The 26,374-nt window shown below is 46.0% G+C and overlaps 1 protein-coding gene across 4 annotated transcripts in view; it reads right to left on the bottom strand.

Moving 5' to 3' along the window:
* Positions 1-26,374, bottom strand: part of TEX2 (testis expressed 2) — a 108,172-nt gene that overhangs the window by 16,569 nt on the left and 65,229 nt on the right. For all 4 annotated transcript variants that reach the window (XM_032616269.1, XM_032616270.1, XM_032616272.1 and 1 more), the window contains exons 3-7: positions 25,201-25,401; positions 23,886-24,225; positions 22,383-22,630; positions 12,441-12,587; positions 7,621-7,720 (exon numbers count right to left, since the gene is read on the bottom strand). In XM_032616269.1, coding sequence (XP_032472160.1) covers positions 7,621-7,720; positions 12,441-12,587; positions 22,383-22,630; positions 23,886-24,225; positions 25,201-25,401 — 1,036 coding nt within the window. The remainder of the gene's footprint in view (positions 1-7,620; positions 7,721-12,440; positions 12,588-22,382; positions 22,631-23,885; positions 24,226-25,200; positions 25,402-26,374) is intronic.

Consider the following 26,374-nt stretch of genomic DNA (forward strand, 5'->3'; position numbering starts at 1 on the left):
AAAGGCAGAATAATTTCCATTTTGCTTTCACCAAATTCTTTTTATCATAATTGAAGATAACTATTTTCTGTGAATGACCTGGTTTAATTAAGTGATATGCAGATCAGTTGTGAATGTCTTCTTTGCAGCAACACACAAAACTGCTTTATTTCTTGCTTACATTAAACATTTAAAAATCATTAATTAGCTTGCTCTTCACAGGCAGTGTTACTGGAAATAAAGGGCACATCTGCTTTAATAAAGACATTTAGTCATTAATCACTTCCAGTAGAAAGGGAATTAGGGCAAAAGGCTTGATATTAGTAGATTTTAAACTCAGTATAAATGGAACATCAATAAAGAAGATATTTCTTCTTGTATATCGCCAGCTTTATTTAACTTGAGAATCAATAGACTCAAACTACCTGGTTGCGGTATGTATTCAGACATAATCATTTCCTTTGAAAATCCCAGTCAGGTTTCCAATAAATATTACTAGTAAGTATTTGCCTTCGAAGGTTGTCATATTAAAGGCACCAGAATTTTACTTGTTATAATAAAGTGGAAGGTTCTGTTTGTCTGTTTTTTAAATGAGGGGATATGGACACAGGTTTGGTAAACAGCTGGCCCACACCCCAGTCATCGGGACATTCTACTCAATGACGTGTGGTCCAGCCCCCCTGTTGGGAGCTGAGGCTGGGAAGAGGGAAAAGCACTGGAGTCCAGTCACGTGGACCGGGGCTTGAATTCCCCTGGAAGTTTCTCAATGTCTAGGCACCGGCCTCCTCATCTGTACAGGGGAGGCCACACGGCTTGTACAGCCTGGCTCTTGGTGCATCCTGGCAGGGCTCTCCCCTTTCACATCCATCACCAGCCACTTCCTTCTTCTAACCACTCTGGGCTACAGCCTAGCTTGCTGCTGTTGCCATAGCAGATGGGGACCAGACCAGAGGAGGACACGGGGCCAGAGGGAAGAGGCTGCACTGGGCAGCCAGAGAGCCCTGTCCAGACTGGGGAGCGGGCAAGGCGAGGACATCTGACCAAGCTCCTGCGTAGGGGATGAAGCCTGTTTCTTGTTTCATTGTAGATGTTCCATGAGGCCCACACACAGGGCCTTGCTCAGCCCCCGTTCTCAGTGTAGATATGAAGGAGTCAAGAATGGCTTGAGAATCTTTAAATACAGATATAAACTGCAAACATTCAAACAAGATATCTTAATATGACGTGCTTGCATTCAGATGAGGGTAAGATGACAATTTTAACATTAGGTGCAAAGAAAAACACGCTTCTGTGACAATGATTCAGTGGCAAAAAGCTCCCTGAAAACCTTGGAGTGCACGTAACGAGAGCCGAAACCACGTGGTTACATAAAGGGTGAGTCAGGAGCTCCCACCTTGCAGGACTGAAAGACGAAATCAGCAGTTACTAGAAAGGCTGTCTTCTCAATGAGGACAAATGTAGCAACACTGTGAAGTGGGGACAGACACTGTGCTCTGAGTGGCACCCTAACCCTAACGAGCTGCATGTCCCTCACCTGGGTGAGTGCGGGAACAGAGCTTTTTCTTCTGGGCTCTTGACAAAGGTTAAGACTTGCTTGTGAGGCATTTCATTTAAAATGTTGCTTCCTGTAACCATCTGGTCTTGGTAGTGATCAAGGACAAAAACCAGAAGTTAAGGAGCAAGGCAATTTTTTAAATCTTTAAATACACGTAAGGCAGCCAGTCCTGAGAGGTTCTCTGGAAAGGGCATGAACACAAAGGGTCTTGTCTTAGTCTTCTTAGGCTGCTGTAACAAAATACCACAAACTGCGTGGTTGAAACACGGACATTTATTTGGCACAGTTCTGGAGGTTGCAAGTCCAAGATCAAGGTGCTGGCCGATTCATTCTTGGTGAGGGCTCTGTTCCTGGCCTGCAGACAACCGCCTCCTCCCGTGTCCTCATGTGGCACAGCGAGCGAGCTATCTCTCTGGTCTCTCTTCTCATGAGGGCACTAATCCCACCATGACCTCATCTAAACTTAATCACCCCAAAGGCCCCGTCTCTAAATACCATCACACTGCAGGTTAGTGACTCAACATATGAATTTGGGGGGAACACATTCAGTCCGTTAACAATCTCCACCACATGAGGGGTCTTCACATTGTGAGGCTGTCCAGTGGCGAAGGGTGGCACCTGATTACCAACAAGTCCCTAAAAAACCGGCCCTTCACTGGCTACAAGGGAAACACAACTAACAATGAACATGACAAACTTCAGTCAGTCTTCACACAAGGACTTGAGGAGCTCGGAGGGCTGTTTTTCTGTTTCTCTTCAGCCTCGTGAGGGAAGGATCAGTTACCACCACCGCTACTCAGACTGTGGCAAAAGCTACTGCTCGCTCTACCTCAAAATGTTTATTTAGTTCTTAACGCAAGCTATCAGAGCTCAAGACACTGAAGTGAATCCCTGTCCTTGGGAAGTTTATGCCTGAAGAAGAGTAACGATGGCCTGGACCACCTGGTGCAGAGCAGACCTAGATGCCAGCAGAGATAGTACACATGCCCTGGTATGTGTCACCAGAGATGAGTAGAACAGAGGTTCTTCCGCCTTCTCCCTGGTAGTTGATTTAATAGACTCCATGGCCTCAGGAGCAGTCCTACCGTGCTCGAATAAATCTAGTACTTTCACTCAGCAGTTCACTGTCGTATTTACTATTAAAATAGCTAAAAAGCCTCAGTCTCACTGGAACAGGTTTAATGGGGCAGGGGTTGCTCAGGAGGAGGTAAGAGGCCCTAAAGCCTTGCTCACAGGGTCTGGCTCATGTTACCTGCTCCTCCACTATCCCTGTATCCATAACTGATGGCTGATTTTCACTCTGAAAGCCAACATTTGGCATCCAAAAAACAAAAGCTCTTAAAATGGAAGATTTAATAATATAGTGATTTTACCAAGAACAGATGTTTGAGTTATTCAGCTCTTAGACGACCACATTAGTGACCGTTTCGTTCCTGGCAAACAGACTGGTGCCATATTGCTCACTCAGATACTGCAGAAAACTAGTATTCCTTGTAATTGGATGTGTCCTTTAGGACAGATGTCATTTTTGGTTTTGTCTACCTGTAACCGTTCTTGGAAACAGCTCCGCCTTTCAAGGTCAACACAGTCCCAAATCAGAGTCTCTCCTCCCCACCCCAACCCAAGTTCCACAAATGAGTATTTTTTTTCCCTTTCCCACAAAAGGCATATTTTCCTTATGCAACACAGATCTGGTCAGAGAGTATATGTGCCATTCTTCTCAGTGCTGAGCCCCACAGTCTGGCCCTGTCACCGTGACCGACCTCAGGCAGCTGCCCTCTTGATGAGGGTGTAGCCAGAGGAACAGGCAGCTCGCAGGCTGCCCCTGGTTCCACTTTTCTGCAATACTCCGCTGGCAGAGTAGCTTCGGTCCCAGCACTGAACAAAGGCACCAGGCACCACAGATCAAGGTCTGGAAGACAAATGTAGATGATGGACCTGCCAGACACAACTACAGGCATCTCTGAAGACAGACCAGCTTCCTCTTCCTGTGGGACATGGTCATCTTTCCACAGAATCCAAGCCCTTTGGTGGAAACGCGGGTTGTTAATCGGGTATCTTGAAACAGGGCAAAAACGGTGCCACGCTGCACTCTGTCCACGTGGATGCTCAATGACGATCTGCAGACAAACTCCGCGTAGCAAAAGCCCTGAAGACTAAATTAACTAACCTGAACCTGAGAGGTCCCAGTCCACAGCCTTGGCTCATTCTGACACTGCTGACACCCCTGCAGGCACTGCTCTGAGGTCACTGGTCCCAGGCATGGAAGAGAAAAACCTGGCTGACAGACGAGGGTTCCCACCAAACCCCTTCGGGAAGATTTGACTAATCAAGCTTGGCAGCAGCAGCAGCAGCAACGAAGACCGATGGCTTCCCGCGTGTCACGTGTGCTCTCTGAGTGCTGACATGAAGCGTTTAGTCTCCTCCACAAGCACAGGGGAGAGGCTACTGCCATCATCACTCCGTGGATGAGAAGCTCAAGGTGTTGAGTGCTTAGAAACCTCCCCAAGGCCTTGCTGCTGCATAATAAAGGAGCAGGGGCCAGACGCGGGTGGCCTGGCCCAGAGCTGGTACGCACGGCAAGCCTCTGGCTCTGGCCTAGAAGCTGCAGAGCAGCATGGAAAAGCGAGGCTGCTGAGTGATCTCTGGCACATCACGCCCTGTCTGGGCTTTGGCTTATGCATCTAAACACAGCAGGGTCCTGCTAGGGAACCTCTGATTGCCTTCCCAAGTCTAAACAGTCAATCTGCCCAATTCTTTAAGGGTTTGAAAAAGGAGCTATACATTTTTAATTAATTTTTTTAAATTAATTTTTATCCATAAGAAAAACGATTAGGAGAGAATGTACCAAGAATGTACCAAATGTAGCAGAATGGTCATCCTGGCTATCTCTGAATGGTGGAACGATGGGTAATGTTTCTCTTTTTTCCTTTTCTAAATATTCGAGTTTGCCCCACAATGAGTAGTTGTTGAATGAACGAAGGAGCAAACATTACCCTAACAGAGTTAATAAAACAACTGGAAAGGGCTTGGCCTGGTGGCCCCCCGAGGACAGGCCCCGGGGACAGCAGCCTGGGGTGGGGATGAGGAGTTGGGGGGAGGCCCCGCTCTGTAGGGAAGGAAGGAGACCACCCCCCACCCCACGGTGAGGTGTGTGTGGAGCGGGCAGGGGTCAGAGACAGGAGGTGCACAGCCAGTTTCTGAGGTTCAGATCCTCTCCACCTTCTGGCCACGGTTCTGGTCCCGGGAACGGTGGTCCTTTCCCCTTATCCACTGCACTAGAACCTGGCTGTGTGTCTGGAAGCAGGAATGGCCTTTTCCCTTCATCTGTTCTGGGAGGACCTGCCGGCCTCAAGCTGTAGGATGGGTCAACTGAACACCTCAGCCACTCACATTCTAAACTCTCCAAGAGCGGCAGCAGCGAAGGCAGCGATAATGTTGGTGAAAATAACAACAGTAACACTTAGAGCTTGTTTGGCACCTGATGTTTTCCGAGTGCCTTTCATGTATTAACTCACTTAAGCCACCAAGTGGGTGCCATCAGTCTCCCCCCGCCGAGAGAGGAGTGAGTTAGGTGACGAGGTTAAGGATTTGCCCAAGGACAAGGAGCTGTGAGCCCGGCGGTGCGGCCTCAGAGCTGGAGCTCAGAACCGCCGCTCTGGGCTGCCTCAAGAAGAGCATCCTGGGGCTGGAGCGATCCAGCAGCTCTGGCCCAAATATCCCTCCCAAGCCATGTGCCTTCAACAAACAAGCACAAGTTAGGAAATATTACCAAAAATAAGGGTGTGGGGTGTGTAGGGGGATCCCCTGGGAGGCGCCCCCTCCTGAAAGCAGTCAAAGCCCCCTTCACCCTAGGGGGCAGTTCCCTGAAAGGTGAACTCTGCTTTTCAGAGTCAGTTTTAACACGTCACTCCTGATTTTCATTCCCCCCAAAGGAAAGGTTTCTCTTAGAGCAATGGAATCCAAGATGCATTGTCCCTTCATGTTCATTTCTGTTATACCATCACATGTAGCCTTGGCAGACTTGGAAAAACCTAATTTGATCAAACTTTTAAAACCCACAGGCTTTATGTCTTTATCATTCCTTTCTTTAGTAACATTTCTTCCCTTGTTACATAAAGCAGGCAGATCTCTAGAACTTGCCCTGAAAGGAGTTAAGTAAGCCTCAAATGGATTAAAAACTGGCAAAAGCTTTGATCTATATAATAAAACGTCTTGATGCAGCTCTGGCTCCAGAGGAATGGGAAAGAGACTTGAGACTTAGGCATTTAGTGAATTTCACTCAAAGCCTTACAAAGCTGCCCTGGGAGGCTGCAGAGTTCACAGCCACAGGGACACTTCTTAGATGCTGCAAAGCCCAGCTATGGCCCTGCTCCCCTCTCATTGGAAATTTCTACTAGTTCAACAAAGGACAGTTCTGAGATAAGAGGCTGCTAATGCATTAGAAAAAAAGCATGCACACGTATTATTACCTTCTTTAAGCCTGACTCTCAGGAGGCTTATGTTACCTGATCATTTACCAGCTCGTTACAAGTCAGTTCCTAAAGAGGCAAAGAGCAAAGGGCAACCTAGAGCCCCCCAGAGCCAGAGGGAGCCAGGCAGCCCTGGAATGCCGTCGGGGCGAAGATCCTAGCTCTGCACCTTACACATAGATAATGCAGCTGTTTAAATTTCACATGTGGTTGAAAGAACTCTAGCTAGACCATTCGCAAAGAATCTTTTCTAGTTTTACTCTTAGTGAACCAGAAATTCACTAAACCTAGGAGCACTCAGATTCATCAAAGTGTAGACACAATTGAGTGGTCACAGGTGATTTCGACGTGCTATTAGGTGGACTTCTGGGTTTGCAAATAATTCTCTGGTCTATCTTTCTCTGAAATCGATGGGATGCTAAAGACCTGGAAATATGGACTTCACTGTTAGCTGAAATAGTGCTAGAGAGATTTGTTAGAGCCGCTAGTTGTAGCGCTAAAAAAAAACAAAACTCTCTGTATTTACATCAAATGTATACAACACAGAACTTGATTTCACTAAATATGTTCAAGAGCCACCTGATATAGCCATACAGAGACAAAAGTAGATGCTATAGTCTATCAATCTTACAAAATATTTACTTCAAAACAAATACCACTCTCTTGAAAAGTTGTAATTATTTTCTCCCTTACTTTGTTCCTGAGCCTTTTGGGGAAGAATGTAAATCCAGTTTAAGTGGAAAGAGGCTCACTTGGAGAGGGATATTCTAGAAAAAAAGTTGAATGCTTCCATGACAGGGAGGTTTTTCCCTTTCTGCTCATGGAGTATTCTTGCCTACCTAATTCATTCTTCTTTTCACCAGACTCCTGGGTACTAAATTTTCTGTCAAGGTGCCACAAAATACACATAGATCTTTACATCATAATTGTATTTAAACTCTCCACACATTTTAATCACCTTCTCACATGCACACATACACAAGTAGGCATAAATAATGTGTCTGTAACATGTCTTAAAAACCAAATCAGAGAACTTCCCTCCAGCAGAGAGCCTTTACTCTCAAAATACTGCCCAACAATATAAGTCTTCATTTTTCAAACACTTACTGAGTGCCTACTTGGAGTGGAAAGGAACAGAAAGAATAAAACATGAAGCTCAAAGAATCTGCATCCTAGAGGTTAAGGCAAGGCAAAGATGTCACTACTTATGAGGAGGGGCGGCTCCCAGTAAGAATCCAGGGAGGGGCACATGCAGACGAGAAGCCACGAGGGGTAAGTGGGCCTGAAATGCAGCCACTGCCTCTCACCGTGGCAAGGGCTGTGACCATGCGGGGCCAGGCCCCCCATTAACTGGCATGTGGGCATCTTTGGGCTGGAGGAGGACCTGTAAGGATCCAGAAGACCAGAAGGGCTTGGAGCGGGAGTCCTGATCTACTCCCCACCGGTTTCAGGCTGTGGACCGTTAAGCAACAGGAGACACACAACATCAAATATGGTTAAAATGCCCCCCAACTCCCTCCAAACACAAAGCCTTGGTATTCAATCTGCAGTGACGGCAACATTCTAACGCTCATATAAATGCTCCACTCCTTTCTGGAGTCGGTTAAGAGTTACCTTGGTGATCAACGTAAGGCTTGAAGGCCTGGAGGATTTTTGGCACGGCTACTCCCATGTCGAGCTCCGTCAGAGTTAGCTCATTCATGAAGTAGGGGAGCTGGAGGACAGAAGGAAACAACCAAGGAGACTCGTTAGGAACCTGGTAAATGCCAGAAGTCAACATACTCTCAAAGAGAACAATGGTCAAGGTTTTGGGGACACATTTATTCAACCAAATTTATCGAGCATGACACCACATACTAGGCAGCATACTACAGACAGAGCCGCGGACAAGAGAGGCAAGGTCCTTGCTCTCGCGGGGCTTATGATGAAGAGGCAGGAACAGACAGATAAGCAGACAAATAACCTGTAACTGCAGAGCGTGACCGGGTGCTACAGAGAAGATGAGGTGGGTAACGGGGCAGAGGGAGGCTGAACCGTCTTGGATAAGGAGGTCAGCGAAGGCTTCCCTTAGGGTGGCGTGTGGTCAGAGACCAGACTGTGGAGAAGGAACAAGCCATGCTGGTCAGGTTAATAATGCCCAGAGTTGGCTGAAGGCTGGGAAAATTGGCCTCTTTTAGACTACTAGTGAGGAGTTAGGAAATCACTACAACATTTCCTGTAGGCCAACTCACAACATGTACTAAAATCCTTGGGAAAAAAAAAAATCACATCCCTTGACCCTGTGCTGGATATTTTCCCTTTGCCCCTCTGGGATCGAATTCCTCACTACATCCCAAGAGGCTGGTCTGCGGGAAACCGCATCGATGGACTCTTGCCCTCTCCTCTGGCTTCTGGTCGGGCTTGGCCAGTGGAACACACCAGTGGGCAGGGGGCGGGGAGGTACACGGAGAGGAGAACTGTCAGGCATTTGTCCCCTCCCTCTACTGAAGGCCACAGCTCCTGTCAGACAGGCAGCCCCCTCCACCTAGACACCCTGCCCGAGTCTGGGTTAACCGCTCCCCAGCGCTCCAGCCCTGGGGTGCGGCACTATGCCTTGCGGTTTCTCTACATCGGCCCACACCTTCATAAATCCTTTCCCAGCTTGCTGCACTGAATGTGCCATATGTTTTCCGCTGGGACCCCCAACTAACACAGCTGTCAGTAGGAATTTACTCTAAATGAATTAACGTAAGAGTGCTGGTATCATGCTTAGAAATTCCTACTTCACCTCAAGAGCAGAGAATTAATTGACCTATGTTTCCTTGACCTGGATTTATGTATATACATTAAAAACAATCTTTAGTCCAGTCCTAATTTTAATGTAAGATGTAAACTAGGAATCCACCTTAATTTTTTTCCCAGTGGCTAGTCAGGTGTCTTAACCTATTTTTTTTTAAAAAACCAAATCTTTCCCTACTGACCTGCAAAGCCACCTTTCATTATGGGATTCCCATTGCACTGGAATCTGTACTGAGCACTGTTTCCTACTGGTATCAAAGTGGTTTTGTTACTGTAGCTTTAAAATACATTTTTAAATCTGGCAAGTCCCTCTCTTTTCTTTTCCCCCAGAATTTTCTTATTCTCATAAGGACTGCTCCAGTTGAACATTAGAATAATTTTGTAAAATTTAGAATGTAAAAGTTAAAAAAATTGAACATATGCTGAACATTTCCCATAAAATGAGAAGCATCTATAGCCAGACATGAATTTAGTGCCTATTTTGGCTGGACCTCTTCAGCTGTCTCTCTGCGGAGAAACTTAGACACTTTTAGGATTCACCAGTCAGGGAATTTCATCTCTGATTTTCTGTGGGGAATGGAGGTGTTAATTTAAAGAGGATATGATGTCTGAGATGGACAAAATGTGACTAGAGACAGTATTCAAATGTGCCTTTTGAATTGGTGGTTGCTTTATTTGGAAAACCTTTTCCAAAGCATTAATGTTACGTGGTGGTTGGCCTCCCAATCAGCCTACAGAATGATACTTGGTCAAAAATGTAGCCAAAATCTTGCACCCTTGCCCCTGTCCCTTTTTGTCTATTGTTGTCATCCTAATGCCCAGTGCTTCTGAGGCACGCCAGGTTTCTGTGGGAACAGGAGTGGACACTGAGCCAGGGAAGTGCACGCAGAGAACATGGGGCCCCTCCTGGCGCCCCGTCCAGCCTCCCTCCCCACCCCATCCTGCTCCCTGGAGTCCCCAAGAGGGCAGAGGCAGGGCCTGAGATGGAGGAGGGAACTGAAGGAAGCGGGGATGAGAAACACTTGGCAGGGGTGGGATGGGCACTAATCACCAGGAAGCAGGATGGGGAGGGGAGGTCAGCAGGGCATTTCCTACTTATTCACCTGAGCACCCAACTCCAAGATTCCGCAACATTTCTAACCAACCCCCTCACTCCCTCCTTGCTCAGATTTCTGATGTGAATCAAAACTCAGGACCAGGCCCTAGAGCTGCTTCCTTCCTGCCCTGTCGGGTTGGGGGGAGGCAAGGAAAGGTCACGCCCCCTCCTGCTCTTTTCAACCAGAGACTCTCTTCTTCCCACCCTAAGGGCACCACAGTGAGATAGGAACCCACTGAGTGTTCTTTACCCTCCTGGGTAAACCCAGCTGGGGACTGGGCGTTCTCCAGGTTGGTGGGGGTTGAGTTAGAAGCCGTTGCAATAAGAGCAGCATTTGCTGACATGGGCAGAGGCCATAACTACTGAGGGCTCCAAGGTGGTGCCGGAGCAGCCGGCCAAGGCCCAGGGTGTACTTGCTGTGGAGGCAGAAACTCAGCTTATTTTAAACCTATCACCGGGCACCAGATACACACATGGGGCTGCTCTTCCACAATGTGAGCTATTTATCACAGGTGAGGGTGACAATCACTGCAGCCAGCAAAGCACCCTCCATATGTCAGGCCCTCAAGGAGACCAGGAGACGGGGGGACCTTTGTCACAGGGGCAGCTCAGGCTCCTCCAGCCATTCTGGTTCTTGACTGGCCGTTAACCAATACTCACTACTATATTTCTACTGTATTTAAGGAACAGCCCTTCCAGGGATACCTGGATATTTGGTGATAGTACGTGTTCTCTTGGCAGGGGTGATGGCAGGTTCAGAATGGGGGTAATCTCCCACTGCCCTCCCGTTTATTCCATCACCAGGGTCCCCTCTGGTCTGCAGGGCACCTCCCAGGACAGCAGCTCAGGTCGGGGTGGAGGGTGGGAGGCCCTGAGGCTGCCAGTGGGGGGAGTACAGCCCCCGCCTCTGAACTGCTGGCATTGCTGGATGGGGACCACTTTCCCCACCCTAACCCCCTAGCACTTCTGACCTCAAAGCACAGACGAGAGTTTATATCTGTACCCTGCAGAAGTCCACAGGGTCAGCGAAGGGAGAAGATGAAAAGGAAAGACCTTCGTCAACCTCCTCTGGGTTGAGGGAGCCCACGGTTCTCAATCCGGGATGGAGGTTGGCCCCGAGGACTCCCAGCGCCAGAGAGAAGCCCTCCGACACCCACTCTGAGAGTCAGTACTGGAACGTGTGTAGCGGCGAGAGCGGTGTCCCTCTGCAGCTCAGGCGTGCCCTGTTTTGTCGCCAGGACCCAGAGCCCTCCTGCTCAGGGAAGCACCCATAACAGTCTCTGGGAAGACAGCAGCACCAGCCCTACCCGTGCGCCCTCAACCCCGGGAGCTGGAGCCCTCCGTCATTTCCCAAAAAGAGGAGGAGGTTGAGCGAGCTCCAGGGTGGCTGCTGGCCTCTCCTCTCCAAACACTGCTTCCTGCTCCCGCTGCAGAGCGCTCAACCCTCACTCGCCTGAAGAACACAAACACGCTGACCCTTGTCAACAGAGCCCTCCCAACACCTGCCGTTCCAGCTGAGGAGGCCCCGCCTCTTCATCAGGGCCTGGGGAAGGGGTGACAGCGGCCTGACTGTGCCAGGAAAGGCTCTGCTCATGACCCAAAGGCACGACAGGAATCAAATCGAAGCTCCTCCATGCCCACATTTTCTTCCAACATAATTTTATCGTGACTCACCGTCTCCTAACCTGGAGTCCTTAAACTCTCTGAAATCATGGGCAAAATTTTGTGTCACAGGGCATTTTTCTAAGGAAAGGGTCCATATGTTTCTGCTTCTCAAAGGTATCTATGACCCAAAAGATCCACTGACTTAAGCTGCTGACTGTGTAAGCTCTCCGTGAAGATCTGGGGACCAAAGTGACTCTTCCTTGGTTGGGTCTTCAATGGATCAAAAACTTACTTCTAAGTAACCTAAATAAGGTCTCTTAGCTGGCAAAGGTGGTACTAAATGAGTCACTTAGTGGCAATTGTGAAGAATACTTAGGCAAGTTTAAACTCACTTCCAAGTGGGCCTACATCAGCACCGGGACTGTTTCTTCAGCAAAGAGAGAGCCCAAAATAAAATACCATCTGGCCAGAAGTAAAGGTCAAATGCAGACACATTTAGAGTGCAATGGTAGCTTTCCCAGCTTTGAGAGGGAGCTGGGAAAGAGGTCTTAAGTAGTCTGGCATTTTCCTCAGAGCACATGCTGTGTGGCCAAGATTGTGGGCTGTCGGCCATACAATTTAAGTTTATTACTAACTTAAAGATAACACAATTCTATATAACCAACCAGCTGCAACAGCTCCCACTTTCCCAAACCAAATTCTGGATTCTCACCCAGAGTGAATGACAATGAGGGCAACAGAAGGGGAAAAAATAAACAGGAACATTCACTACATCCCCAGAGGCAGTTAGTCGTATGGTCAAGGTCAGAGCCCAGATGTGTTATTTGATAAGAACTTACTACTCCCATTTGTTATACGTTTTAAACCAAATGATTTTTCACTTAGGATATAATGTACAAAACTTCTAGAAATTAAGACGTGATGAATCGGAAGCCTCTTGGGTGGAAAACAATACCTTTATTTTGCTGAGTTTCATTTGGATTTTCTTAGACACCAGATCAGACCAGTACTTCTCTCCTAAGAAGTCCCAAAACATTCTTCCAAGCAAGGCATTCACCCAGGCTTCCTGTTCTTCCTCCTCAGAGGGTGGAACCTCTGGCAACTGGTAAAAGAAAAAGGACCAGAATTAACTAGAAAGCAACTGGAGAGCAAGCCAGGGGCTTATTTTTATAATGTCACTGAAGGTCCCTCCCTCTAGAGAAGGGGGACCGGCCACGTGAGTTGTATTTCTTCCCTATAAATGACAAGTCCCACGTTGTATCAGTGAAAGAAAAGGAGAAACAAAAGCCACCATCACAGATAAAAACTCTTTGTCTATATTCTTCTTCTACCAGTCTCTTGTGAACCAGCTAATATTTCATACAATTAGCTCAGCCGTATTACTCTACCCCTCCCTCCCCTCAAATTAGCTTGGTACCATCATTCTAAGTCAATGACACATCTGATCAAACGTCTGCCTCTCTTTCTTCTAGCTAAGGCTCCCAGGACATGTAACCGTCGAGCTGGTCTCACCAGGCAGCCCCAGAGTTTCTCAGTGCCCAGGACTCTCACATTTCAGCCTGACTCTTGGGAGGTCATGATTCTCCTGGGCGAGGGGCAGAGAGTGCTTAGAAATACTGGTGTCTGGGTCTTGTATCCAGCAATACTGATTTAAGTGGGTATGAGGATTTTTGGAAACTCTCTCACTGATGTAATGAACAGGTGAGGTTGAGACCCACAGCCCTGGATTAGAGAGAGGAATTCTGTGAAACTCCTACAGCTGTTCTCACCCATCTCAGCCCCGTGAAACACCTGGGCTTCAGCTCCACTTGATACAATCCACCTGAAACATCTGTTTGTGGCCAGTGTGCAAGGTGGGAAAAGAGCAAACCCTGTTAGCCTCCAATTTCCAAGGCTAAGAACTGGACCATGGATTCTTGCCTGGAGAGGGCCAGGGTCGGGGTAAAGCAGAAGGGAGAAGCAGCCGTGACACCCACGGACGGTGTGGTAGTGCAGGCAACGCTTGGTGGTGTCCACTGACCCCACGCCAGGCTCTATGATAAGGTTCCTTCTCAGGTTCCCTCATTTACATCTCACAATACCCCGGAAAGACAGAACTTTTACTTCTATTTTAGGCAGGAGCAAACAGACTGGGAACTGTTCAGCACCCTGCCCAAGGCCCCTGATTCATCAGCACAAGCCTGACTCACAGCCTCCTCCCTGTCTCCCACCTGCTGTGTCCGGTGGGAGGAAGGGGCGTGACGGCCCGGGGGTGACAGACATATCCTTGTGCCGAGGTCTCTAATTAGGTGATAGCCTTATAGAAACAATTCACCTTGGAAAGCAAAGACTAAAAGAACGAGAAATGCAGGAATCTGTGGATTGCTCACCCTTTCTCTTCCCTCTACGGTTTGTACAAATGCATCTGCCCTGCCCTCATGGCTGCCTGCAGCCATCACCTACACCAGACGCCTCACGTCTCCGTGCTCCAGCGTGGGCTCACACCGGTGATGTCTGTCTTGCGCAGCCGTGACCACGCCCCCACAGAGCTGTGTCCTAAGCCGGGGACAGAGTACACGGGTGGCCTGGTGCTTGTGGATTTGACACTTAGAGATCTGATGACCTGTGAGTGTCCTAAAGGCCTGTGGCAGGGACCTATGTGTGATTTTTCTGAAGCCTGGAGTCCTTGGGGTCTGACTCAGTTGAACTGGTCACTGAGCTTGTGCAGGGCCTGGAGGGCTGCCCAGCACCCACCTGTCCTCCACTCTCATCAGGGCTTGTGCCGTCTCTCGCTTTGGGGGCCTGGGGGTTCACCTGCATTTCTCAGTCTAATGTTATTGCATATAAGCAGGGATATCCTATGTTCTAGGAGTCCTTCAAATTGGGGTATTTTCAAAGTTCTCCCTTATAAATGTCGGCGAGTCTCATTAAAAAAAAAAAAGTTAAACTCTGGTTTAAAAAATAATACATGTTGGTCACTGCATTTCAGAAGACATGGCTCTAGCTGCCTTGTGTGAATGGCTGTAGGGTCCCCTCTCTGTGCTCTTCTGGTGCTGTAAAGGCTTCTGATATTAACCGAGGCATCTCTACCACCAGGTTCTGGATGGTCGAGTGGAAGCCTGTGCCCAGCGAGCACTTAGTCATGCCTCAGGCTGTACGTGGTTTTTGGAATCGCTTTTCTCTCTGCCTGAACATCTGCACCCCACCCCAAGGGGATCTGGTCTAGCTTTTCTGAGGTTACAGTCTTTGAGTCACATCAGATTATCTATGCAGACTTCTGAGTAAACACTCACCCAAGGACAATACCCTCCTCCCCCAGGGATCCGGGCAGTGCCAAGAGGCTGCCCACGCAGGGCAGTGCACGTCTCACTCAGATCTGTAGGCTGCACAAGAGAAGAGATTACTTTTTCCCTTCTCATGTGGGAGAGTTGACTCTACTAACCTTTCCTTACAAACCTAGTTATTCACAGGAAACAGGTTTAACAACACAAAATAGCATGAAACAAAGGCTATTTCACAACTTTTGTCCAAGCCAAAGGCATATGATGTGGAAACAAATTTCTGAAATAACTGACAAGGAGGTTGTTTTTTCTTTTCAACTGTTCCTTTTTCTAATGCAGGCTTCTCTCCACAGACTCACTGGGAACAAAGAAAAATCCATGAGCAGCAGAACACTGACAATGCATCAAAGCAGCTTTATGAACAAAATCTGGATTCAACAGGCTGCTAGGAAGAACTCATTTCCAATGGAAGTCATACAAATTTAAGACCATCAACAATAAATGTGCACACATTTCCTAATGCTGCTGTTTGGCTGCAGGAAGGAATGTGAGAAGCAGATTCACTTTACCATTTCAATTAAAGATGTACATTTAGAAAGGGTACGTTTCTAAAAATGGCTTCCAAAATAAAGTTTAGAGAGTTCAATGGCCTGAAGCTAAAGCAAGACTATTGTAACTGTCTGAGTAGCTCTTGGGAGATATTTTATTAAAAACCAACCTGTAAAAAGAAAATAGTACAGATTTACTTTTTGTGGTGTAACTTTTCCTATTACAAATAGCCAGGCAATCAGCCCAGCTTTTTAAGGGCAAAGGCAGCTTGGTGGCTTTGCTGCTAAGGTCTGGTCGCACACTATCTGATGTCATGAGGGCTTCACAAAGGGCTGCCTGGCCCAGGAGAGGGCACAGCGGAAGACCCTCCTGGTTAGCTGTTTCCCCAATTACAAAAAACAAGCATGTTTACTAGAGAAAACACCCATAATCTCATTATCCAGATATACTTATTTAAAACATTTTAACTATATTTCAGTCTGTTTTCAATGTGTGTATATATATATATATATATATAGTTTAAGAATACATAACTTTAAAAAATAAGCATAACTAACATGGTTTTGTATCCTTTTTAAAAAACAGATTTATTGAGATATAATTCACATACCATACAATTCACCCATTTAAAAAGCATCATCAGTGGTATTGGTATATTCAGAGTGTGAGGGCATCACCACAATCAATTTTAGAATATCTTCATCACCCCCAAAGAAACCCTGTATCCACGAGTGGTCATTCCCCATTCCTCCCAGCTCCATCCCCACCAGCCCAAGGCAACTAACGACATATCTGTCGCAGTGAATCTGCCTATTCTGGACATTTCACATAAATGGAATCACATAATATGTGTTCCTTTGTGGCTGACTTCTTGCATAATGTTTTCAAGGTCATCCATGCTGTAGCATGTATCAGTACATCATTCCTTTTTATTATGGAATAATATTCTATTACGTGTATGTACCACACTTTGTCCATTCTTCAACTGAGGGATATTTGAGTTGTTTTCCACTTCTTGCTATTGTGAATAACACTGCTATGAACAGTTGTGTACAAGTTTTTGTGTGGACCTAGATTTTCATTCATTTCTCTTGGATATACACATAGGAGTGGAACTCCTGGATCATAAACCTCTATGTTTAACTTTCTGAGGAACCACCAACTGCTTTCCACAGCAGCTGCATCATTTTACATTCTCACTGTTACAAGGGTTCCGGTTTCTCCACATCCTCACGAATCATTGTTATTATCTGTCTTTTTTATTCTAGCCATCCTAGTGGTTTGGACGTGGCATTGCATTATAGTTTTGATTTGCATTTCCCTGATGGCTAATGACTGAATATCTTTTCATACTCTTACTGGCCAGTTGTATATCTTCTTTGCAGAAATATCTATCCAGATCCTTTGCCCATTTCTTAATTGGGTTATTTACCTTTTATTATTGAATTACAGGAGTCCTTTATATATTCTGGGTACAAAACCCTTAGACATATGATTTGCAAGCTCTGTGGGTTGTCTTTTCATGTTCTTGATAGTACTGTTTGCACACAAAAGTTTGTAATTTTGATGAAGTCCAATTTACCTATTTTTTCTTTGGTTGTGTGTATTTTTGGTATCTTATCTTAGAAGTCTTTACACCTAGCCCCAATTCACAGAGATTTACTCCTATATTTTATTTGAAGAGTTTCATAGTTTTAGCTCTTGCCTTAAGGTCCATGATCCATTTTGAGTTAATTTTTGTATACGGTGTGAGGGAGGGGTCTGACCTCATTCTTTTGCATGTGGATGTCCAGTTGCCCCAGCACTATTTGTTGAAAAGACTATTCTTTCCCCCACTGAACTGTCTTGGCACTCTTGTCTGTAATCTTCCTAAAATTTATTTTTAAATTGGATATATGGCTTTATATTTTTTACTTATTGTATGATAAACACTTTGCAATTCTACTTTTAAATGTTTAAAAAGCTGACTCTGAACTTGGAAAGGGGAAGCCTTGGGAAACCATTCTGCCAATTAAGATTTCCTGGTTTCTGTTTGATTCCTGTTTGCTTTGTTGAGTTCTTATCTCCTGATAACACCAAACAGGATGTAGTATCTTATGATCCAGTTTGTAGGTAACAAGATAATTAGTGGAACTAGCAATAATGGAGACAGGACTCTCCAAACCTGGGGCAACCTACATGACCTTTAAGTATTCCTGAAAACCTTGCATTGAAAAGGAGCGTGGCAGTGCCTGATGTGATCTGAACACCAGAGCCTCACACTTGGTGAACAAGCACAGCACTGCCTCACCAATGGTCCTCCCTCCCAGGCAGGCTGCTTCAGGGCATAAGGAACTAGTAGCCTCCCTGGCCTCACACCTTTGAGTAAATCCACAGGCTGCCGGTGGGGTCTCCCTTCCTGAGGTACCAACACTAGGGGTAATACTATCCCACCTTTAGACATTTCTTAAAAGAGTTTCTTCATTTTCTTAATTGCTGTTTATATCTTCTCCACCTCAGCAAGATGATCAAGCTCTGGGTCTCCTCAGCCAGCCTCATGGTCTCACTATTCTAGAGGTGAAGCTGCCTGAGAAGAGAGAAAATGGCGCCAAGATCACAGGGGTTTGGAGACTTCAGAGGCTGGTACAGTCTGTGTTTGTGAGATAAAGCGGAGTCACAGGGCTCAGCGACCGATCACTAAACATCGGGAGAACCAGGCCCTTCCTCCAAAAGAGCAGTATTTTATAATTCAAATGTTGAGCTCCAAAGTGATTTCAGAATCCCCCAAACTTGTTTTTAATTATTATGGGTAAGAATAACTACCAGAAGTGTTCTAGCATTGTTTAATACAAACCTAGTCTATGTCTACTAATTATCACCGGCTGTTTTTAACATTGGTTTGGCTCCTAAGCACCAGTGGCCCTACTCACCTCCTGACCCAGTTTAGCACTGGGCCATGTGTGAGAAAGGAGGCTGAGTGTGTGGAAGGCGCCGTTAGACCTGGAGCCCTCAGGGTGAGAGATGCTTTGAACGTGGCCTGTAAGAAGCAGCAGCAGGGTGGGGCAAAGGCTGGTGCTGTGTCCTAAGCTCCTTGTATAGAAGAGGAGGGGGCATGCTACCCTGGGTAAGCGTCTGGGTGGTGCCGACACTGATGAAGTGACAGTGTAACTTGAAGAGGTGTCAAAGGTTCCTTTGTGTCTCTGAGCCCTTTCAGTTCCTCTTGGATTCGTGACAGCAGAGGCAATATGAACCCAAAGAAATAACCTGGTCGTCTTTGGCAGGAAGGATGAGCACTAATGACCACGTCCAAAAGGTTCACATTTGGCAAAATTGTGGGGAAACAGGCATTCTTATTACCAGTGGGAATGAACACTGATGCAACCCTTATGGAGAGGCATTTGGCAATATCTAACAAAACTACATGTGAGTTTACATTCTGACATTCTCGTAAGACATCACCTTGAAGATATACCCGCAACAACACAAAAATACACATATACAAGGTTGTTCATTGCAGCACTGTTTGTAATTGCAAAATATTACAAACCACACATACGCCCATATAAGAGAATGAATATACTATGGAACATTCACACAATGGAGTCAGTCTTTGCAGTTGCTGAAAAACAAGAGGAAGGGGAGATAGCTAAGAACTGATGTGGAGTGATTTCCAGAATGTACTGGTAAGTGAAAAAAGCGTGCAAAAGAGTATCCATGGTGTGCCACCCTTTGAGTAAGACAGGAGGGGAAATGAACCCAGAGAGGATGAGCCAGAGACTAATGAGACCGGTTCACTACTGGGGTGGGGGTGGGGGGATGGCATGGATGAATAGAAGGAAAAGGGCAGGGGAGACGGCACTTTTCTGAATATGTCTTTGTACAGTTTTGGTTTTTGGAACCATGTTAATGCTTCACAGGAACAGAAAAGAAAAGAAAATTAAAGAGGGGGTGGGGGAAGGTCCTCATTTGCTCAAATTACAGAATTAAAGAGAAATAAAACTAGTAAAGAACTATCTCCACTGAAAAGGAAAGCATGAAAAGTAATAAAAAGAGCATAGGAATAAATACTGTAGCAGACCTTATTTCTCAAAAATGGTGCAATGATACTTCCCATCCCAGATGCTCTTCTAAGAATTTGCTACTCCCTCAGCTCAGCAGAGGTGGAATCTATGCCCCTCTCCTTGAAGCTGGGAGGGCTTTTTGACTACTTTGACTAATGGAGCAGGAAGGAAGTGACATTACTTTACTTCTGAGATTAGGTCATAAAAAGCCCACCTGGCTCTTTCTCTAGGGACACTTGTGCTTGAAACCCAGTCACCACACTGAAGGAAGCCCAGGCCACATGGGGAAGAACCAAGGCCCACAGCCCCCAGCCCTAGCTGAGCTCCCAGCCACCACCCAGCAACTACTTGCCAGCCATGCAAGTGCCATCTTGGAAGCAGGTCCTCCAGCCCCCCGTCCAGCCTCCCCAGCTGACACTGCGTGGAACAGAGAGAAGGTTTTACTGCTAGGCCCAGTCAAATTACAAATCTGTGAGCAAAATAAATCACTGTTATTGTTTTAAGCCATCCCATTTGGGGCTATTTGTTACACAGCAATAGATAACTAAAACATACACCTATACCTTATTCATGACTGTCTCTACTACCAGACCACTCCTGAGAGCCAGGACGCGGCCCACACATGCTTCAGGCAGGCCAAGTGGACATGGGAGCCCAGCGCTAAAGCTCACGCACTTGCTTCAAAAGCCCCTCTTTCAAAGACAGTTGCCTGTGTTCACACAATTCTGGCTCTCTGGTTACCTAGCCCATGCAGATTAGAACCATTAGATTAGGGGTAGGGGTGGGAGATGAGGATAAGCACTCAAGGAAAGGCAACTAGAAGGACACACACTAACACCAGCCAACAGACAAGTGACAGAAAATGCTGCAGTCTGTGGTCTGGGATGGTTCAGACGGGGGTGAAAGGCCTGACCTCGATAGCCCTGCAGGACAACAGGCCTGAATTTCCATGTGTTGTATTAAGTCTTTAAATCACCAGGAAAAAGATTAAATCATCCCTGCCTGCTCTGCCTAAGGGGGACAGGAAGCGCAATGTGGTTTTTAAAGACTTTAATCAGACTTAACTTAGAAGATGAAAAGAAGGTTCTGGTGTTTAAAGGGGTTAAGTGCTAAGTACCTGGAAAAAAGGTTTGTACCAGAGACACCCCCACCCCACCCCAGCGACAGCAGCGCAAGGTTGAGGGGTCAGGCTCTGTGCCAGCAGGACCTCCCAGGCCCTCCTGGGGCTTCCACAGACCCCAGTGATTACACGATACAACAGGCACATGTAACACATACTGAGGAAGCGATGTTCTAAAACTTTTGTTTTTTTAATTTACAGAACTCTTTTTTAAAAAGCAAGCATTTATTTATTAGATCCTTTTCTTACATCACACAATTCTCCTCCTGATTTTCTTGAGTCTAATGAGAATCCAGACAGCTGACAGGCCAGGCAGAAAGGGAATTAGGGGGAGTGGGACTCACTGTTGGTAAACAGGACATTTCCAGAGCAGTTTTCTATTACCCCGCTCTAGCTTAGAGGGAAGTCTACTTCCCACGCTAGCTGGTAACTTAGGTCAGAGGGGGAGGCGGTGGGTCAGAGGCCAGCAAAGGCATATGGTCTTTTTTGGCCCTGACAAAGTAGGCTGGGTGAAGGTTCTGGGGCCTCTTCCACACTGAAGAGGGTCAACAGAATGACTAAAGCCTGAAAGCACAAAGAGGATGGTACCAAATGCTTCCCGTTAACAGAAATACAGTCACTATAAGAGGTTAAACACTTTAGTAACTGAACATGGAAGAAACAGGCTTCGTGCTCCACGGGCGGGAGGCTGTGCCTCAGAACCTGAGGGGGCGTAGCGGCTGGAGGCCTCAGGTCAAGCACAGTCTGAGAATGACCCACCAAGACGGCAGTCCTGGCAGCCAAAGGGCCTCGGAGTCTCAGAGCAGGTTTTGTGCACTCCATCAATTAGCAACTGTGACATTAAGCTACTTCTGTGAAGTTTGGTTTCTCCATCTATAATATGGAGAGAATACCACCTGGTTTGCAAGACTGTTCAAGGGATCAGAGTAATTCTATTACAGTGTCTTACAGACTCTGACATATGGCAGCTTATATTAGTCATCTTATCACAAATGATCTTGAGTCAATGTCCAGCTTGTTACATTTTGCAAATAATGCATATGGTAAACCTTCAAAAGCCCTAGACAGAGCTGAGGAGTCTGAGAATTTGAGTATACAATGGTTGTTAAGGAATTAGATCTCTATTGCTAATGATTCTGTGAATTTCCCTACTGATGGCCCAGTTGCTCAGGTCAAAAGCTAGGGGTAATCTCTGACTCCTTTGGTTCTCCCCATCCCACATGGAACTCATCTGCAAATCCAGCCAGCTCCCCTCCAACAGTATCCCCAAGGCCGCCGCTTCTCACCACCTGCTATCAGCCTAGCCCCTTCCTCCTGCTGCCCCTTCTCCAGTCTCCACGGAGAGCCACATGACTTTTTACACTCAAGTCAGATCAACATCAGCCCCTGCTCAAAACCCTCCCAGGGCCTCCCATGACCTCATCGGATGAGGAATTGATCCGACGAGGCCCTGCCTCTGTCCCTTGCTCACTGTCACCTACACTGACCTCACCACAGTTCCTTGAATACTCCAACCACAGGCCTGCTTCAGGGCCTTTGTACTTTCTGGTCCCTGCACCTGGAATGCTCCTCTCACACAGATCGCCAGGGCTCACTCTCTCACTTTGGTCAGGTCTCTGCCCAAATGTCACGTCCTCAAAGAGGCTGTCCTCGACCCCAATCTAAAACAGCAGTTCTGGCCACTTTCCATCCTCCCTTATTTGTCTTTATTTTCATGCTTATTGGCACCTGATGTTTGCTGTTTGCTGCTTGCTGTCTCCGTGACTAGAGTCCAAGCTCCCTAAAGAGCACAGCCCTCATCTGTCTGGTTCAGCACTGTGTCCTCAATGCCTAGAACAGGGCCTGGTACAAAAGAGGCGCTCAAAGGGCTTATGTATGAGGAAACAAATCTAAGAGCAAAAAAGCTACCCCCAGGCAGCCAGCTTTACCTTCTTCCCAGCTGTGGGGCTGCTCTCCGCACTCTGCGCTGGGCTCCTTTGGGGGCTTCGGTTTTCTTGGGGGACACACCTGGCCATGTACACCCTGTAGTCCAGAAGCATCTTCTGCCGTACACTGCCCGCTAGCTCCTTCTGCTTCGGCTGGGGCATGATCTCCTCCACGCTGCCCTTGCTGCTGCTGCGGCTGTGGGTCAGATGCCCCGAGGGACTGTTGTGTCTGCTGTGTGATGGCAAAACCCCTGGAGCAAAGAAGTGATGGCTGTTAACACAGATGAGGAAAACGACGGCAAAGGAAATGGAACACAGAGCAAACTCCACTGGGTACAGTTGAAAAGCAGCTAAAATGCTATAAATGACTATTTAAAATATACATATTTATTTCCCACCCTGAAAGACACCTTCCATTGTAATGATAGATAACTTTTTAGAACAGTTTTTATTCTTCTTGAAGACAATTCAGAGGAATGGGAGCCATGATACATATCTGGTAGGTACCTTTTTCTTTTTTTCTGGTGCTCTCTTGGGGTCAGATGAAGGACTGACACAGCCCAAGGGGCACACAGAAAGTGGGCAGAAAGCTAACTGGAATTGCCATAAGCTGTGGATGGACAAACATCTTTCATTCATTCATTCAACACATTTTTCATCGAGCACTTTCTCTGGGCCAACTCCACATTAAAAAGAAAGATAAGACATACACAGTCCCTGCCCTTGAACTCGGGCACCTAGGCAAATAAAGCACAATTTTCTGTAATAAGCACCGTGCTGAAAAGGACTTTCAGGGCAGAAGGGACAGGGTGAGTCCCTCTGCCCAAGAGCTGAGAGGCGCTTCCTCCAGCAGTGACTTTCACAGACAGTGACCTCTGGACTGCCCCTTGAAGAAACAGTTGGCATTTTCCCGGCCTAGGTGGGGGAAGAGCATTCCAGGTAGAGGGAACAGCATACGCAAAAAGCAATGACAGGGCACAGTATGTCTGGAGGACGGTGAGAGATTCAGTGCTGTTCCAAGCAAAGTACATGGGACAGAGGGACAGGAAATGAGCAGAGGGGCGGGGTAATCGATGGCAGAAGCAGTGAGTCAGGAGGCCAAGGATTCTGTGCTTCGATGGCAATCTCAGGCGTGGAGGCCATGTTGAAGGCCAGGAGCTTGAGAGCATAAGCTGCCTTCTCACTGGCCTTCTTATTATAACTAGGGTTCTCCTTCTGCTGCTTCTCTCAGAGGAGCCACAGTACATAAACATAAATATTGATATAATCTCTAAGGAACCAGCAAAGGCAAAAACAATACATCTGCAAATGGTTCCATCACTGGTTAAATGATTCAGTACAAAGTATTGCAGTGAGCAGCCTAGAAGGCAAATAATCCATGAATACACCTTAGGTGGCAGACAGTCATCAATTCACGGTGGTCTTCCTCTCTTCCTACCCGGGACTCTCTCTTGATTCTCCCACGGGCCCTTTAAAAATACATAAGCATTTAGCACACGTCATTACCTGGTTTACTTCCAGAGACACCAGGTGGCTTCCTGGTTTCCAACTTCAGCTTAGATGCCAGAATAAATCTCCTAAACCACTCCTCTTTTTCTCGGCCAGTTCTCCCAAAGAGATAGAGTATCTGATCTCGCTGGCCAGATCGTGTTCCCTCCTGAGGGTGGGTTGGCTTCTTAGGGTCCTCGCCTCCCAACTCCCTCTCAGCTGGTGGCTTTTCTTCAGAAGTCTCTTTATCAGTCTGGGCCTTAGACATAAAGTCATCTTGTCGACCAAGCTCGATACAAATGGGGTACTTTTTATTCCAGATTCGCTTTCGAGCCAAACTTTTAGGCACAAGATAAATCTACAGAGAAAGGGAAAGGATTTACACTCTAAATTAAGAATTGGCTACATGGTGCATTACTACTATGCAGAGCACAGATGCAAACTTCATAGTATTTTTGACTAAAATGATGAACGTGAAAGAATTACCACCTGTCCATAACGTGACTTCAGAAACTAGAATTTTTAGAAATGACTTATCTTTCAAAATAATTCCAGAAAGTAGATATTCAAGAATTTCGCATGAGTTACAAATATCTACGATTTTCAGGTAACAGTAGCAGAATAATTATTTAATGGATTATCATCAACTAAGTTTGGATATCGACTGAGTTTAATGACCCTGGGCCAAACCTAAGCTGGGGGGAAAAAGAAGAATTTATTAAATTAGATCTTGATGGGAAGCTCAAGTTTATCAACCACAAGTTAAGAATAAATTCGTCAAAAAACTATTTTAAATAATTCTGCCATTTTGGAGAAACTCAAAGATCACTCACAAGATTTACAAGAAAAGAGAACCTATAGCTTTTTGGAATAACAAATAATTTACATTTCTCAAAAGCAGAAGGATACTTTATCAAAATGTGGTTATTTTGCATAATTTTCCATAATTTTCACATTTACAGAGCTTGCGTTAGTTATTAGCCTAGCACCACCACACGTGGCTTTTGTTTGACCAAAAAAACTAACTCTCAGCGTCAGAAGAGTGTATGATGCCTTTGCTTCTCAGAGTGTGGGCTGTGGACCAGCAGCATGGATATCACCTGGGAGCTCATAAACATGCAGACTCCCAGGCCCTGCTCATAGCTGCTGAATCAGATTCTGTACTTTGAAAGACGCTCAGGTGATTCATATTCACGTTAATGTTTGAGAGGCACTGCTCTAAATTACACTAATACTTTAAACACACAACCTGTTAAGGGGAAAAATTACAGTAAAGCGTCCAAGATTCCAAATGCTTTTCATTCATCTAAGCTTCCAAATTAGTTGGGCTCACCTTGCTGTCGGACAGGTCGTAGATTTTCTGGCTGACGTAGGTCACCTCTGGCTTTGTTTCATTGTAGCTTGCCCTCCTGGATATATTTTTATTGGGCTTTGAAAGCCTTACGGTCCCACCCTCAAGTCGAACAAAGACTGAATGTGTCAAAGTCGCATGGTAAGTTTCTGGATCATAGTTGTAAATCTCATTCATCCATCCCTGATGGAGAAAAACTTCCTTTAGTAAAATCAGAATAAACAGACACCTGATTCAGTATGAAAATGATGACCACTCTGGTATTCAGGGCACTGAAACCAAACTTGACTACGATGCCAGTATTAACTTACTGATGACAAGAGGTTGCTGAGACAAGTCTCTGAGCTTGAAGGATAATTGTGCTGAGGGGTGATTTGGTATGTTTTTGTTAACTAAAAACCTGGATTTAGGGGGAGAATGACAATGTCCATTTTCCTAAATAATTAAAGCTTTTGTTTCTTTTCTTTAAAGCTGAAAGGCAAATCAGGAAACTCAAAAGTTTAGTTCATGTAAATAGAAGAAGTTGTCTCAGCCTGACCTCCTCTGGGGACTAGTAATCCCACCCAGTCTGGCCTTCTTAATTAATCAGACACAGCCCACCTGCAAACAATCTTTGACATTTCACAGACCATATTAACTCATGTTACCATACCACTCCCCATTTCTATCTCAGTGAAATCACATAGTAAAGCAGATGATCGAGACTCAGGCATTAAATAAATCACAGATATGATCAATGGTATGTCAAAATTCAAAGATATATAGTAACTTAAATGTTTAAGAATTATATGTTAATTAATATGTTTAAGAATCAACGTATGAGTACAGAGAGCAAACATGTTGAAGGTATGAACAACACACAACCCTTACACACAACAGAACAGTGCTAAAGCTAGTCTCATAGCTGTAATCAGTATTCATCATTTAACACTCTGCCAGCCCCACGGTACTTTTTCAGATGACATGGGTGGTCCAGATCTCTTTAAAAGAAGTTCTCTAGGGAATTTTAATTACTGTGTTCCCACTCCCCTCACTTTATGTCTTTGAAATGAGCAGAGAAATGCTGAAGATCACTACAGTAGAGTTGGGATTGTCATTCTTCTCAAAGAATAGCCATTTCCATGGTGAGTATTTGAGCCTCACACTAAAATCTTGA

Source organism: Phocoena sinus, chromosome 20 (genome assembly GCF_008692025.1).
Source record: "Phocoena sinus isolate mPhoSin1 chromosome 20, mPhoSin1.pri, whole genome shotgun sequence".
In the NCBI taxonomy this organism is placed as follows: Eukaryota; Metazoa; Chordata; class Mammalia; order Artiodactyla; family Phocoenidae; genus Phocoena; species Phocoena sinus.